The sequence below is a fragment of the Lepidochelys kempii genome, chromosome 2 (assembly GCF_965140265.1).
Source record: "Lepidochelys kempii isolate rLepKem1 chromosome 2, rLepKem1.hap2, whole genome shotgun sequence".
Classification (NCBI taxonomy): Eukaryota; Metazoa; Chordata; order Testudines; family Cheloniidae; genus Lepidochelys; species Lepidochelys kempii.
Window position 1 is genome coordinate 257,042,999 of NC_133257.1, and position 14,636 is coordinate 257,057,634.

Here is a 14,636-nt window from a genome sequence, read left to right on the forward strand (position 1 = left end):
CTTTTCTACCTCAGGTATTAACCTTTAATAATATAACTGTTATGTTGGTTTAGGCTCTCCTTGTGTAGTTATCACTATTATTCAATAAATAACTTTTATGATTAAGCTGATTGATTCTCTCTCTCTCTCTCTCTGAACTTTACTTTTTTGTGTTTTTAGCTTCCCCCATGTACTCTGCAGCCATGCTTCTTTTACCTAAGCTAAAGATCCCTGCAGTGCCCAAAATACTATGGGGTTTGCTCATCAAGTGGGTTACTACCAGTATAATTGTGACATGAAAGTGGGGATAGGGCTGTGTTAAACATGTGGCACATAAGGGTGGCAGCCCATTGAGTACAGGGACATATAAGGGGGTCAGCTTGAGACTGCTGATTGACCCAGTCTGCTCAGACTTGCTGTGTGTGTGTGTGTGTGTGTGTGCACGTCCACGCATGTGTTCATCTGGTTCTAGGGCTGCAGTACATCAATAGAATTACAGAAATTCCTCCCCCCAGAAGAGTAACCCTAATAAATGAGTATACCCCAAAGTAAAGGGCACATCTGGTAACAACTCATCATTTCTGGCCCTACCCCAAAGCCTGCAACCCCAGCCCAGAGCCTATACCCCCTCCCACACCCCAACCCCCTGCCCCAGCCCCAGCCCAGAGCCCCCTCCCACACTCTGAACCCCTCACCCCTCCAGCCCAGAGGCCCCTCCTACACCCCAAACCCCTCATCCCTGGCTTCATCTCAGAGCCTGCACCTCAGACAGCGCCCGCACCCCAATCCCTTTCCCCAGCCCAGTGAAAATGAGTGATTAAGGGAGGGTGGGGGACAGCAAGCAACAGAGGGAGGGGGGATGCAGTGAGCAGGGCGTGTGACAGGGGCGTGACCTTGGGGGAGGGGAGGGAAAGGGGCGGGGCAGGAATATTCGGTTTTCTGCAAGTAGAAATTTGGCAACCCTACCCCAAGTACCAGAATTCCAGTTACTTCTGACTGACTTCTGCTATGTATCTCAAAATGTGCAGCAAGAAAAGCCCCAGAATGTATAGAGCCCAGCAGTGAAGCAAAGCACCATTGGATACCTACTCAGAATGAAGAAAAGGAGTACTTGTGGCACCTTAGAGACTAACCAATTTATTTGAACATAAGCTTTCGTGAGCTACAGCTCACTTCATCGGATGCATACTGTGGAAAGTGTAGAAGATCTTTTTATACACACAAAGCATGAAAAAATATCTCTCCCCACCCCACTCTCCTGCTGGTAATAGCTTATCTAAAGTGATCACTCTCCTTACAATGTCTGTATCTGTACAAGTTTTTTCATGCAGTTGATAGATTTCCACTCCATACGGCTAAATGCAGTGCCTTGCATAATGACAGGTTTCAGAGTAACAGCCGTGTTAGTCTGTATTGGCAAAAAGAAAAGGAGTACTTGTGGCACCTTAGAGACTAACCAATTTATTTGAGCATAAGCTTTCGTGAGCTACAGTTCACTTCATCGGATGCATACTGTCTGTATCTGTACAAGTTTTTTCATGCAGAGAAAGGAGTTGTAAGGAGAGTGATCACTTTAGATAAGCTATTACCAGCAGGAGAGTGGGGTGGGGGGAGGTATTTTTTTATGCTTTGTGTGTATAAAAAGATCTTCTACACTTTCCACAGTATGCATCCGATGAAGTGAGCTGTAGCTCACAAAAGCTTATGCTCAAATAAATTGGTTAGTCTCTAAGGTGCCACAAGTACTCCTTTTCTTTTTGCGAATACAGACTAACACAGCTGTTACTCTGAAACCACTCAGAATGCTGACCGCTTACTCCCAGCTATTTACACACATGGATACATATTGAATCAGAAAGCAGTTTACAGTCTGTATGCCATCAGTGTGTACTATCTAATATGCACTTCTTAGTGCACAAAAATACATTGTGCATGAACTGCCCTCCCACCCTCTGTGTACACAAGACTTCTGTGTTCATATAACCTAACACAATAGAGCCCTGATTCTGATTTGGGCCTCTGGATGTTACAGTAATATAAATATTAAATAAAATAATAATATTTGACCATTTATTTTAAATGGTTGTCATCCACTTTAGTTCAACCCTGAATTGCTCCTAGTTATAATTTTGAAGGCTTTGAATTTGACAGAAAGCAGCTTCCCTTTAAAACATCCACTGTAGCAATTAACTGTATTTATGGTATTGCAATGTGCATATCAGACGCTGAAAATAAAGATCAGGGAGTTTTATCATAAGTGGACAACACCAAGAAAACAATGAACAGAAAAGACTTATAACATTGTATCACCTAAAACTAACAAGTATGAAAATTATCAAACACAATAAAGAACTGGAGAGATAGTCATCAAGGAGAATAGTTAATTTTCGTGACCTACCCCTCGTGAATCTACTGCTGCATACATAATGTCCATCCAACCTTTAAATGTCGCCTAGAATAAAAGACAAATTATTAAAATCATATTCAACTTTCAGGGACAGATATTTTAGCCTGTTTACAACATCTTTGTGCCACTGAGTTGGTGCAAAGGGACTGCAGTCTGTCCATAAATGCCCAGTAGATTTACTTCTGGTGTAGGGGATCTACCTGATGACCACCATCTTCTTGCATAGAGGGCATGTCAGGAGAGGGAGGATGCAGACTGCAGTTATATTCTGCCATAGCAGTCCTCCACTTGTGTATGACCCATTAAGGACCTTAATTCAGTGGCAGATCAAAGCTGCCTGACACCAGGTATAAATTGTGTTGGGCCAGGGGTTGAGCCAAGATTCAGGGAATTGGAACTAGCCCACTAATGCTGTCTTCCCCCTTCCTATTTCTGGCAGAGAGAGAGTTTTGCCTTGAGTTTCATGAAATTAAAACAAACACACCATCTTCCCAGGAGCTGTAAATCAGAGTATCATAGAATAGCATAGTATCATAGAGTAGCATATGTTCAAACGGTTACATCATCAGTTTGTAGATCACCCCTAGGCCCTACATGTCTGTTCACTAGAGTAAGAGGCCCCACATGGCCTAACCACATTGCCAGTATGAACATGAGCTGGAGGGGCAGAGAAGGCTCTGCAAGGCCACTATTCCCCACCTTGCACAGAGGTGGGTGAGAAATCAGCACCATGACACCACCCCATAGCCAACCAGCAAAAGAAAACAGAACTTACCACCTGAAGAAGAGCCAGATAACCAGAACCAACATTATCAAAGTTGACTTTAACATTTGTCCAATATATTTTTTGTGTGTCGTTATAGGTTGTGCAATCCAATTTGTTCCTAATATTTTTATTTAATTCTGATTTTTCTTCAGTCAAGTTAACGCATTTTCCAAATTTTCCTGCCAATAGGGTCACTCCCATGATACTAAAAATGAGCCAGAAAATGAGGCAGACAAGCAGAACATTCATGATGGAAGGGATGGCACCTATCAAGGCATTTACAACCACCTTAAAAGTGAAATGAAAGAAAAGTTATTATAGGCATTCACATGAGCATGGCCCTAAATAGCTATTCACTACATTAAACTGTTTTGAAAAACTAAGCAAACCCTTGTATGCAATGTTGTTTTATTCATTACTGGTCCCGGGATATTAAAAGAGACAAGGTAATATGTTTTATTGGACAAGGTAATATGAGGTAATATATTTTATTGAACCAACTTCTGTTGGTGAGAGAGACAAGCTTTTGAGCTAATACAGAGCTCTTCTTCAGGTCTGGGAAACATACTCAGAATGTCACAGCTAAATACAAGGTGTAACAGAGTGTTTAGCATAAGTAATTAACATATATTTCAGTGGACCATTCAAGGTGAAGTGGCCCATTAACATCCTTCCAGCCACAGGGGACAAAGGAAGACAGAGGGAAGCAGCTAGGGTGGGGGTTCTTAGTGGGTTACAGATTGTTGTAATAAGAATAAATACAGTGTCTCTCAGTCCATGATTATAAATGTTTAGTATGTTATGAATTTAAACTCCCAGATTTCTCTTTTGAAAGTATTGTGCAGATTTCCTTTGAGAATGAGGACTGATAGGTCAGAAATAAAGTGATCACTTTGTGAAAAGTGTTCACCCACAGGTGATACAGTGTTTTTGTCTTTTATCATTTTCCTGTGTGTGTTCATTCGAGAGTGTAGTAATTGTCTGGTATTACCCAGATAGTAGATATTTGGACATTCATGAGGTACACCACATGTTATGACAGGCCTAGGTAGGACCCATGGACCTTGAAAGGTATGTTGTGCGGGGGTGTTGATCATTGTGGCACAGGAGAAGATTGCATCATGGAATGGGCCACCCAAATACCCGAGAGAACCTGCTTCAATACAGAAATGCCCCAACAACAATTGTGTGGGTGAAACCAGACAATTACTACTCTCTCCAATGAACTCACACAGGAAAATGATAAAAGATAAAAACACCATAACTCATTCTGACTCATGCTTAATGGAGATTTTAACTTCCACTGTGGATCTTATTACATCTGGCTAGGTGCTTCAATTGCTTGCTTCAGTCTCTACTAATGATCTCGAGAGTCAGCAAATACAAAGCTATCACTTCCTGATTAGGACATGGAACTTCTACTCATTGCTGGTCCCAATTTTACTCTCCAATAAAGGGCAGGCATGGACTTCAGAGTGGAACCCTGTACCCCAAACAATTAAGATATGGGTGATATTTACCTTCACACAGGTCACAGCCAACAGGATGAGCTGGCTTCCCATACGTGACATTTTGCAAGAGAGGGGTCATGCAGGCCACTGGGTGTTACACCCAAGAAATATCTAAAGATAAAGTGGGAGGCTGGACTTCTTTGGGAGGAGTAGGGGAGTGTCTTAAACTGACTACAGATGTAGTATGAAACTTACGCTATATTTGGGTGAGCACATTTAAGATTCATAATAAATTCCAAACCCAGGCAAGTTTTTCTTATATTTGTTTCTTTACAGGTTTCAGACACCTTTCATCACATCAGGAAAAATGGAAAGAAACCTCAAATATTGTACTATTCAAGTTTGCACTTGCTGGGGTGAAATGCTCCAATGACATGGGGGGAAGAACTTTTAAGTTCTATATAGCTTCTGTAGAAACTAAGGAATTTCCGAGACAAAATCTTTAAGATTGTATTAAAGTTGTAATTAAATATCTTAATTCAAAACAACATTTTAGAACATGGTGATTATAAAAACACGGACGAAATATGTAGTTATGGTTCTACAATCTTAATTCTACCCCATATCCCCACTCAGAAACCCTCTTACATCTACTTGTCCTACTTCATATAATTTCCAGTATGGGCTACAAAGCACCATGAACCAACCAATTATTAACCACAAGTAGCCTACAGTCTAATTGTAGATCACCTTTCAATTCACTTCCTCTTTATACATCAGGGAAATACAACCTAGATGGAGCTATTATAAGATGAGGGTATAACTGGTTGGAACACAGGGAGTAGTCATCAGAGGTTCACAGTCAAGCTGGAAAGGCATATCAAGTGAGGTCCCGCAAGGATCAGGTCTGGATCCGGGTCAGTTCAATCTCTTAATCAATCATTTAGATAATGTCATAGAGAGTACACATAAAGTTTGCAGACAAAACCAAGCTGGGACAGGTTGCAAGTGCTTTGGAGGATAGGATTAAAATTCAAAACGATCTGGACAACCTGGAAAAATGGTCTGAAGTAAATAGGATGAAATTCAATAAGGACAAATGTGAAGTACTCCACTTAGGAAAAAACAATCAGTTGCACATATGCAAAATGGGAATAGACTGTCTAGGAAGGAGTACTGCAAAAAGGGATCTGGGAGTCATAATGGGTTACAATTGTAATGCTGTTGCAAAAAAAGCAAACATTATTCTGGGATGTATTAGCAAGAGTATTGTAATCAAGACACAAGAAGTAATTCTTCCACTCTGCGCAGATTAGGCCTCAACTAGAGTATTGTGTCCAATTCTGGGCAATACATTTCAGAAAAGATGTGGACAAATTGGAGAAAGTCCAGAGAAGAGCAACAAAAACTATTAAAGGTCTAGAAAACATGACCTATGAGGGAAGATTTAAAACACTGGGTTTGTTTAGTCTAGAGAAGAGAAGTCTGAGGGAGGACTTGATAACAGTTTTCAAGTATATAAGAGGTTTTTACAAAGAGAGAGGAAATTTTTCTCAGTAACCTCCGAGGATGGGATCAGAAGACTATAGGCTTAAATTGCAGCAAAGGCGGTATAGGCTGGACATTAGGAAAAACTTCCTAACTGTCACAGTGGTTAAGCACTGGAATAAATTGCTGAGGGAGGCTGTGGAATCTCCATCATTGCAATTTTTAAGTGCAGGTCAGACAGACACCTGTCAGGGATGGTCTAGGTAATGCTTGGTCCTGCCTTGAGTGCAGGGGACTGGACTAGAAGACCTCTTGAGGTCTCTTACAGTCCTATGATTCTATGATCAAAGACAGCAACATCTTACTTCATATTCTCCATAGACAGTTCAGATAGTTGACCATCCCTCATATCAATTTTTCTCTAAGGTCAATAAACCACAAGGATATTACATCTGATTTGTAATATACAGAGAGTACAGCTTATTATATACACCTTACTTGCCATATACAGGTAATAGTATGTGGAATGCCACTTCTGCAACATTTTTTCCTTCCTTTCCCCTTATCTTGTGAAAGCCTCACCCACTGATGCTGGGCTGCCAACAGGCTGGGACGGGAAGAAAGAAGCCTCAGAATCCGTCTAGAGGCACCAGACCCTGTTGTGCACAGACACTACCTTTATTGGATCTTCCAAGACCTGAGACTGATCCCTGCTTCTTCCACAGGAGGAACTGTGGCAAATTCCCTATGCAGGGTTTCCCACATAGGTGATGGTTTTGGATAATACTTAACAGAATAGAGGAAAGCAGTAGATATGTTAGTCACAAATCTGCCCCAGCTACATCTGTGCAGCTCCCATGGAATTCAATAGGGGTTGCACACAGTTTTATTTGAGGGCAGACTTGGACCAGTTATCCAGGATTCAAATTCTAATTACCACATAAAATACAATGTATATCAAACAACAGAAAAGACATTTAAAATGCATTTACACGCACTGTAAATCACAAGAAGTAATTGTTTCCCCACTATATTACTATCTTTTCCTTTCAAATCCACTACTAGGTGTCAATAACTCAAATTAATACTTATATATAATGATCTAACAGTCTGTCTACTGACTTGAGTCTATATTTGAATGTGTTTGCTCCTCAATTCTTTCACGCATGCAAAATTAGGATCTTTGCTGACACAAGCCTTTACTCTTTTTCGCTTACATTCTGACTCTGAGATAAAGTGATACAGATCCACAAAAATGAAAATTTATCTAGTTTTGAATCTGATTGTGGAAACGCCTATTCTTATTTTCCACCAGAGCACAGCATTTTCATTTTCTTCTAAGCTACTAATATTGCATTTCTCAGTTTCTTTTATATTGGTCTACAGGTTACAAAGGCAGCATGGAAAAGTGATTTTACATATTTGCAATAGATAATTGTGAAGGTCATGAGAAGAACCAAATCCTGAGCTACTCTAAATCAGTGTAGTATGGCCTTCACACCTAGCCTCAGCTCGTGCAAGTTATAGCAATGTAATCTGGATGTGCTGAGTGCACGGATTGCATTAGTTAGGTCAACATATGAGAAGCAGGGGGCAAAGTTTGAATTTGGGAAGTAAGCTGAATCCTCAGAGGCTTTTTCTGTCACTAGTGTGTACAATATCATACTGTGAGTGAAGGCAAAATTTATTTCATTATTAATTATGATTATTAATTAGTGAATTAAGTGCTAGCAAAAAGGTCAGGACGGATATCCCCAGAGACCAATGTACTCTATCAACAGAATATATATATATATATATATATTCGTTAATTGCAGCATAAATTTCCTCACAGCGCCCAACAAATATGTCTCATGCTTGGAAAGCAATTGCTATCAGGGGATGGTAACAGAGGGGATTATCCAGTTTTCATTAGTCTAAACCAAAGCCCACCTATAGCAAATTTTGAGGAAAGGGTTCCAAATGTGCTGGTGGTGTTTTGTTTTCTGAATGTATACAGGTATCCTTTAGAAACTGGAGTGAGGCAACCAATTTATATCATGGGCCTCTGAACACCCAATAGATTGTAGTAACTTTTAGTTCATAGAAACCTACATTGAATTTGTGACAAGGATTGAAAAAACTGTCAGGTACAAAACTTCTTTCTCTTAGCTGTTTCTCTCCAAACTAATTATTAATGGCTTAATGCCCCCCAGGGAATCTGGAGGCAGTCCAGTGTTGTTGCTAGAGGCTCCAGGACTAAGCTCCGCCCTTCACCCCAGGCCATAACAAGAGTTCTTCCACAGCTGTGGAAACACTCCAGGAATTGATTATTATCATTAAGAGACTTGCTATAATGTATGAAATTAGCCTGAACACAATATATGCCTAAGTCTCCTTTCAGAGAAAGACTTCAGTTTATATTCTGGTCATTTAACAGCATTTGGGTTGAATTTGGGGAAAAGCTGCTAACAGAAAGAAAATTATGAGGTAAGAAATTTCTCATTCTGTTTCAGAGTAACAGCCGTGTTAGTCTGTATTCGCAAAGAGAAAAGGAGGACTTGTGGCACCTTAGAGACTAACCAATTTATTAGAGCATAAGCTTTCGTGAGCTACAGCTCACTTCTTCAGATGCATATCGTGGAAACTGCAGCAGGCTTTATATATACACAGAGAATATGAAACAATACCTATTCCCACCCCACTGTTCTGTTGTACAGCTTCTCTCCTCATTCATTGCTAATGGGAAGTAGCAAGCAGTGAATCCCAGAAGTAGGGGGGAAAGGATAAAACAGAGTTTAATTATTATAGTAGAATAATAGACAGGAAAAAATGGTTATTAACCTGTTCTGTAACTGTTGTTCTTCAGATGTAGCAATGACATGTCCAGACAAAGAATTTTCTCTTTGCTCTGTGATATCAAGTTGGGAAGTAGAGGAAGGGTGATTGGTGAATGTATTGTGATACAGCATGGCCAGAGGGCAGCAGGAGGGTGATCCTATTGGGGTCCAGGAAGTGGGCAGGATCCACTGCTAAAGGATCCCCCCCCCAGCCTAAGAGGGGGATCCACAGGACCTGGAAGCCAAAAAAATAGGGGGGACAACTAATGAAATAACAGGGACAGGAGTGCGGTCAAAGGGTCAAACGAAGGGAACCAGATGAGGACACTGAGGAGAGAACCCCGGACAGAGCCCACTGCTCCTCGAAGGCGTCAAGGGAATCAGTGGATGCCACCCAGAGGAACTCTGCCCGGATACGTGAACGGACAGAGGATCAGAAATGGGCCCCACAGTCACAGGAGACTCCATCGGCCAACCTTCTAACCCTGGTTTTATAGATGGCCACTTTAGCCAGGGCCAGGAGGAGGTTAGGGTTTGTGGGGCCACGGATAGGGAGTGCATAGATGAGGACGTGAGGGGAAAAGTACAACCAAAAACGTAACAAAATATCCGTGAGGAGCCAGAATAGAGGCTGCAACCTGGCGCACTCCAAGTAAATGTGTGCCAGGGGTTCCTTCATGCCGCAAAAGGGGCAGGTGTCTGGGATAGGGGTGAACCGTGCCAAGTACACGCCTGTGCTCACGGCCCCATGAAGGAGCCACCAACTGATATCCCTGGTGGGCCTCAGGACCAGGGTGGAGTATAGGCTTGCCCACCGGGGCTCCTCACCCTCTAGAGGTGGCAAGGAGGTCCCGCCACTTTGTGTCGGGGTGGGACGCGAGGGTGAGGATGTGAAGGGTGTGGAGCACGAGTGTGTATAGTTGTTTCGTTGGCGTGGTCTGGAAGCAGACTGGCTGCAGATCGTGCAGCCGGCTCACAGTGAAGGGGCGGGGGGGTTGGTTGGGTCCACAGGGTAGGGGCCCAATAAAAAGGTTCAGAGGGCCTGGGGTGGAGGGTGGGCAGGGTGTGCCCTTGTGCAGGACCCGGTCGAGGTAAACCCAAGCAGCGGGTGGCAAAGCGGCCCTCACCTCCTGAAGTACGTGCCAGGGAGTACAAGGCCTGGAGAGCCCCATGCGCTGAGCGAGCATCAGGGTATCCAGCCAGTCTCCCTGGTCGTAGTCCAGGAGGTCTCCGACTCTTGTGACTTCTGCCAAGACAAACCTCTGGCGCACCGAGTGGGACTCCGCCACCTGCACATGGAGCTGGGGATTGTGTAGCAAGGGCTCCGCGAGGAGATCTGTCCCCACGGTAGCTGCCATGGCTTGGTCGCTGAGAACAGTTTCCAGGTCTGGAGGGGGTCCTGGTAGAAGACCAGCAGCCTGGAGAGGTCTCGCGGAAGACCTCTCGGATGGAGAGAAAGGAGCTGCCGGTCGTATCAGAGCCCTCGGAAGCGGCACAGGAAGGCGTGTGCCGGTACGCTCCATTCTGGACTACCTGCACCATAAAGGAGCCTCTGCAGGGCCTGGAGGCAGAAGACATGGACCTGAGTGTGGAGACACTTTAGGCCCTGCCCTCCCTGCTCCAGGGGTAGATGGAGAACCCCCGCAGAGACCCAGTGCAGTCCTGACCAGAAGAACTCCAGAATCGATGTCCAGAGGTTGGCCAGAAAATCTGGGGCCGGGACCAGGGTGTTGAGGCGGTACCAGAGCATGGACAGGACTAGCTGATTAAGCACCAGCGCTCTCCCTCGAAGGGAGAGGCACCAGAGTAGTCCTGTCCATTTCTGGAGCTGCTCTGTCACCCTGCCCTCTAAATTGTGCCAGTTCTCTGGCAGAGATGGATGAGTGGCAGAAAGGTAAACCCCGAGATAGAGCAGCGGACCTGCGCTCCACTGGATGGCCTGAAGCGCGGGTGGGAGGGAGCTCGCCTGCCACCCATCCCCGACCACCAGGCCAGAGCTCTTGACCCAGCTGACCTGGGCGGAGGAGGCTGCCGAATAGATGGTCTAGCAAGCCTCCACCCGCACCAAGTCACCTGGTTCTGGACCACGAGCTGCAGCTCCGGCTCCCGCAGCACATTTATCTGTCCACAAGGGGGTCCTGTGCCTCTAGATGGATTCTGAGGCTTTTTTCTTCCCATCCTAGCCCGTTGGCAGCCCAGCATCAGTGGGAGAAGCTTTCACAAGGGGAAAGGAAGGAAAAAATGTTGCAGAAATGGCATTCCACAAACTATTACCTGTATATGGCAAGTAAGGTGTATATATTAATTATGATTATTAATTAGTGAATTAACTGCTAGCGAAAAGGTCAGGACTGATAGCCCCAGAGACAAAGGTACTCTTATCAACAGAATATATATCAATTTCATAAATCGTGGAGGTCCCCCTTCTTCGGCAATAAGGTGAGCGCGGCTTGCCTGCATGAAAGAGGGAGGACCCCGCTCTGCAAAGATTTAGCCCAGATCGTGACTAGATCTGGGCCAAGGACGTCCCAGAACAAGCAGTAGAACTCCACGGTCAGCCTGTCCATGCCCAGAGATTTATTGGTGGGCATGCAGCAGAGGGCTTCTGAGAACTCGGCCAGAGTAAGAGGCAACTCTAGCCAGTCTTGGTCGCCCGCACTGACCGTAGGGAGTTCGTCCCAGAGCACTCTGCAAGCATTAGGATCGGTCGGATCTGGGGAGAAAAGGCTTGCGTAGAAAGCCCTGGCCCTCCCGCACATCTCCACAGGATCCATGAAGGGGGTGCCGTCCTCTGCCAGAAGGCAGGTGACGTGCTTCTTGGCCCCCCTCCTTTTCTCCAGGGCGTAGAAGAAGTGGGAGCCGCGATCCATCTCCCGAAGGAGATGGATGCGGGATTGAATAAAGGCGCCCCGGGCCCGATGGTCTTCGAGGGCCCGGAGCTCCTTCCGCTTCTCCTGGCACACTCTGCAGAGGGATGGATCCTTGGCGCTGGCAGCCAGATGCCTCTCCAACTCTAAGACCTCACGTTCCAACTGCTCTATCGCCACATTCCTCCATTGGCTGGCGCCCTGGGTGTACTCACGGCAGAAGAGCCGGGCGTGCACCTTCCCCAGGTCCCACCACTGCTGTGCCGAGGGAAAGGCATGCCGCTGCCCTCACCAGGCCAGCCAGAACTCCTGGGAGGACACCACAAAGCCCACATCCTCCAACAAGCTGTTGTTGAAATGCCAATAGGCTGGCCCTGGCCTCTCCATGCAGACAGAAGCCGTCACGGTGGCTAAATGATTATCAGAGAATGGGGCCGGCCGGAAGCTGGAGGAGTGGGCCCGTGAAAGGTGGAAATGTGATAAATAGATGTGGTCCAACCAGGAGTGGCAAGACCGATGGACTTCCACCCGGACAAAGGTGAACATCAAGATGTCGTCCGGGTGGTGGTCACGTCAGACTTCCACCAGGGAGTGGTGTTTGACTATCTCCAAGAGGACGTCCGCAGCGGCCGGGCACTGCTCAGTCCTTGAGCGGTGCCGCTCCTCGAGGGTGGTGTTAAAGTCCTCACGCAGGACCAGGCACTCGCGAGGATCCAAGGTGCCGAGGAAGGCGGATGCCTGCTGATAGAAACACAGCCACTCCAGGCCCGATGTCGGGGCATAGACGTTAACGAGGTTGACTACGAGCCCCTCCATATAGACCCGGAGGTGCAGCAGGTGGCCCGGCATAGCCTCGGCGACCCCCAGCACCTCGGGCCGTAGGTCAGGGGAGAACAGGGTCACCACTCCAGCCGTACGAACTGTGAGATGGCTAAAGTAGACGCTGTCCCCCCATTCCAGCCGTCAGCTGTCTTCGGAGGCCGGATCAGTATGGGTCTCCTTCAGAAAAACCACAAAGTACACCCCTTCCCGAAGGAAGGAGAGCACCTGGGACCTGCGGAGACCCATCCTACAGCCCCAGGTGTTCAACATTGCGATGATGATAGATGCCATGAGGAGGGCTGGGGGGGATCCTTGCCAGCAGGGATGCTTGCAGCCCCTATTGGGCCTTGCAGTAAACTGTGACCTACTCTGTAGGTGAGCAAGGAGTCACAGAAGCGGCAGACCTGCTGGTAGGCTGCGGCGGCCTGCTTGCCGGACCTTTTACCCTCCCCAATAAGGGCCCTTGCGGCCTGGAGAATTTGATGAAAATCCCCCCATCGCTGGATAGCAAGCTTTAGAGGGGAGATATGTAAGCCCCAGGATGATGAGAGCCTTATTCCCTGTAGAGAGAAGAGAGGTTGCTGTAGATTAATTAGAGCACCTGAAGCCAATTACAGCACCTGAAGCCAGTCACCTGATAAAACCCCCCTGCTTCAATCAGTCAGTTGGAGGAGCTGAAGCAGAGTGGGTTGGTGTTGGAGCAGAGAGCAGTTTGGAGGAGAGCAGTTTGGAGGAGTTGAAGCAGAGTGGTTTGGTGTTGGAGCAGAGAGCAGTTTAGAGGGAAGTAGAGGACAGTTTGGAGAAGCACTGTGGTGGGCAAGAAGACCAAGACCCTAGGTAAAGGGAAACCTGGCTTGTGCAGAGCAGAGGGACTCCACAGACACAAGGGATTGGGAGAAACCTGGCCCAAGCAAAGAGAGGGCAGGAAGCCCCACAAGCTGAAGGGCCAGAGAGGGAAGTAGGCCAGGGGAAGGAATCACTAGTTCAAGTGGTTTGATGCTATCCCTAGGGCCCGGGTCCCTCCCTCTCCACTCTCCTTCTCTGGGATACTAGTGGGACAGGTGATACCTCAGATCAGGGGTGAGAAACAGTGCCCTGAACCCCCACCCACAAGAAGAGAAAGCGCGGGACCCATCATACTAGTGCTGGCAATTTGCCACAGTATGGACAATCTGAACAGTTCCAGAAACCAGTACTGTCTTGGCCATGCTGGTGCAATGAGAATCAGCTGAGTCTTGAGTAATGAGTCAATGAGTCAATGAGTAAGCTGAGTCAATGAGTAAGCTGAGTCTTGCTTGAGCTTCACTGAAGTTCTTGGAATCAGTGGAATCTTCATTAAACTTCATTAAAGTTCTTGGAGTCAGCAGAGGATAGGCAAAATGAAGGCCTACAGACCATTAGATAATGAACATGTCAGTTATAGAGCCTGGACTGATCCCTGCTTTTGTGCAATACCTCTGATACTTTTTGTAGCAAGCAGATCCACATGAGGCTGACCTCAATTCTGGAATTCATAAGAGCCACAGATCTCTTCAGAGACCAGTCATGGTCTGATGAAAACTGCTTAGCTGGTCTGTATGAGCATTCAAAAGACCTGGTAGATGAACTGTTTTCAGGGACACCTGATATTGTATACACCATTCCCAAAGTAGATGCACTTCTTGACATAAGAGTTCTGACCTTGTTTCCCTTGACTGTTTATGTTTCTTTGACAGGGTAATAAGGAATGAATTACCAGTGAATGAGGAGAGAAGCTGTACAACAGAATGAGAAATTTCTTACCTCATAACTTTCTTTCTGTTAGCAGCATTTCCCTAAATTCAACCCAAATTCTATTAAATAACCAGAATATAAATTGAAATGATCGGGAGGAAGCAGTAGATGTTGTATATATTGACTTGAGTAAGGCTTTTGTTACAGCCTCACATGACCTTCTCATAAACAAACTAGGGAAATACAACCTAGATGGAGCTATTATAAGATGGGTGCATAACTGGTTGGAAAACCATTCCCAGAGAGTAGTTATCAGTAGTTCAC

The 14,636-nt window shown here is 45.8% G+C and overlaps 1 protein-coding gene across 2 annotated transcripts in view; it reads right to left on the reverse strand.

The window, feature by feature from the left end:
• Window positions 1-14,636, reverse strand: part of LOC140906084 (sodium channel protein type 5 subunit alpha-like) — a 90,816-nt gene that overhangs the window by 9,268 nt on the left and 66,912 nt on the right. For both annotated transcript variants that reach the window (XM_073329592.1, XM_073329593.1), the window contains exons 22-23: window positions 3,162-3,440; window positions 2,374-2,431 (exon numbers count right to left, since the gene is read on the reverse strand). In XM_073329592.1, coding sequence (XP_073185693.1) covers window positions 2,374-2,431; window positions 3,162-3,440 — 337 coding nt within the window. The remainder of the gene's footprint in view (window positions 1-2,373; window positions 2,432-3,161; window positions 3,441-14,636) is intronic.